The sequence below is a fragment of the Buceros rhinoceros genome, unplaced genomic scaffold (assembly GCF_000710305.1).
Source record: "Buceros rhinoceros silvestris isolate BGI_N320 unplaced genomic scaffold, ASM71030v1 scaffold43313, whole genome shotgun sequence".
Classification (NCBI taxonomy): domain Eukaryota; kingdom Metazoa; phylum Chordata; class Aves; order Bucerotiformes; family Bucerotidae; genus Buceros; species Buceros rhinoceros.
The window spans coordinates 2,713-4,076 of record NW_010405019.1 but is presented as its reverse complement, the minus strand read 5'-3'; the positions used below and the strand labels follow the sequence as shown (position 1 = coordinate 4,076).

Genomic DNA, 1,364 nt, shown 5'->3' with positions numbered 1-1,364 from the left:
GGGGAATGGAGGGGGAAGGGGGCTGACGGATGAACCGGTGCCCACAGAGCTTCCTGCTCTGAGCGCACACCGCACCCAAACACCGGGACAATGCTTCCGAAAGAGAAAGCCTTCTGAGGGGAAAACCCTTCACCCGTGAGTCACGTTCAGCTGCTCCTCAGCCGACAAGAACTTGGAGGCACCTGCCCTTCCTGAAATAAACAACCCATCCAGCCCGGCGGTGTTTACTGAGGGCTTGAGTCAGCACTGCTGTCCGCGTGCCGTCCCTATCGCACTGATCCGTCCCAACCGGTGTTGACCCCTTTTTATTTTCAGATTCATTACTGTGAAGTCCAAGGAGATTTGTGCAGATCCGGCTGCACCGTGGGCAAGGAAGATTGTAAAGGAATTGGACGAAGAAAAGGCTACAACCTCCCCTCTTCCCCACGATGCCGCCTCAGCAGCGGCACCCGAAGAGCCAGGCGTTCTCCAGAAACACGTTGGTCTCCCAGACACAGCTCCATCCCAAACCGCTGCTCCCACTAGCTCCTTCCAAGGGACCAGCACAGCAGTTTTGGAGAGAACACGTGTTCCTGCAGCCAGGACAGAGGCATCCATCACGTCCCCACCAGCCGCGCAGGACACCACCCAGCTCCCTGCAGCAGCACTTTCTACAGATGAATCCATGGACCCTACGAGTGCAAGAGCCAACACACCAAACGCTGCTTCTGGCAGTTCTAGATCAGACCTGCTCTCCACCCTGGGCAGCGTGGAGATCCCCACAGTGCCGGCCACGCCACTTCCACCAGAGGCTTCCTCAGTCTCTACCCTAAACTCCCCAACCGCCGCAGACAGAGGCCTCTCTGCTCATACCAACGGAGCTGTCAGCGCCTCTGCAGGTGCTTTTGCTACTAGAGCGTTGGACGACTCATCGCCGGTAGCAAATCAAGAGCCTCCAGACACGTTAGTTTTCACTCGTCAAGCGTTCTCAGGCCAAGCCACAGTGCAGGTGACTACAGAAGGCCCAAGCTATCTGCCTGTTCCCAACTTGTTGTCAAGACCTGAGCTGCCCGTGGTCATCCCCGTTGCTGTGGTAGGGGGTCTGGTGGCTTGCGGTGTTGCTGTCGTGTGGCACTATCTAAAATCTAGAGTCAAACCAGAAGGAGCGTCGAGAGAAATGGTACAGGCCCTGCTCTACCAGAAGCAGGGACACGAGAGCCATGTCTACCCCGTGGGAGTAGTCTGAGTGCCGAGTGCTTCATGGAGCAGCTGGTTTTGGCCCAAACTCTAAGTGCGTGGCTGCAGGAAAGCTAAGGAGGGAGCAAGGCAGGGAACAAAAATACCGGAGGAAACTGATTTTTTTTTTTTTTTTGCAAAGCAAAATG

The 1,364-nt window shown here is 55.9% G+C and overlaps 1 protein-coding gene across 1 annotated transcript; it reads left to right on the top strand.

Moving 5' to 3' along the window:
• Positions 1-315: 315 nt before the first annotated feature.
• On the top strand, positions 316-1,225 carry LOC104491184 (mucin-5AC-like; the record flags this gene model as incomplete). Its single annotated transcript, XM_010133562.1, has 1 exon — positions 316-1,225. A coding segment is annotated over one exon (910 nt), but the record flags the coding sequence as incomplete, so codon positions are not given.
• Between the last annotated feature and the right edge of the window lie 139 nt (positions 1,226-1,364).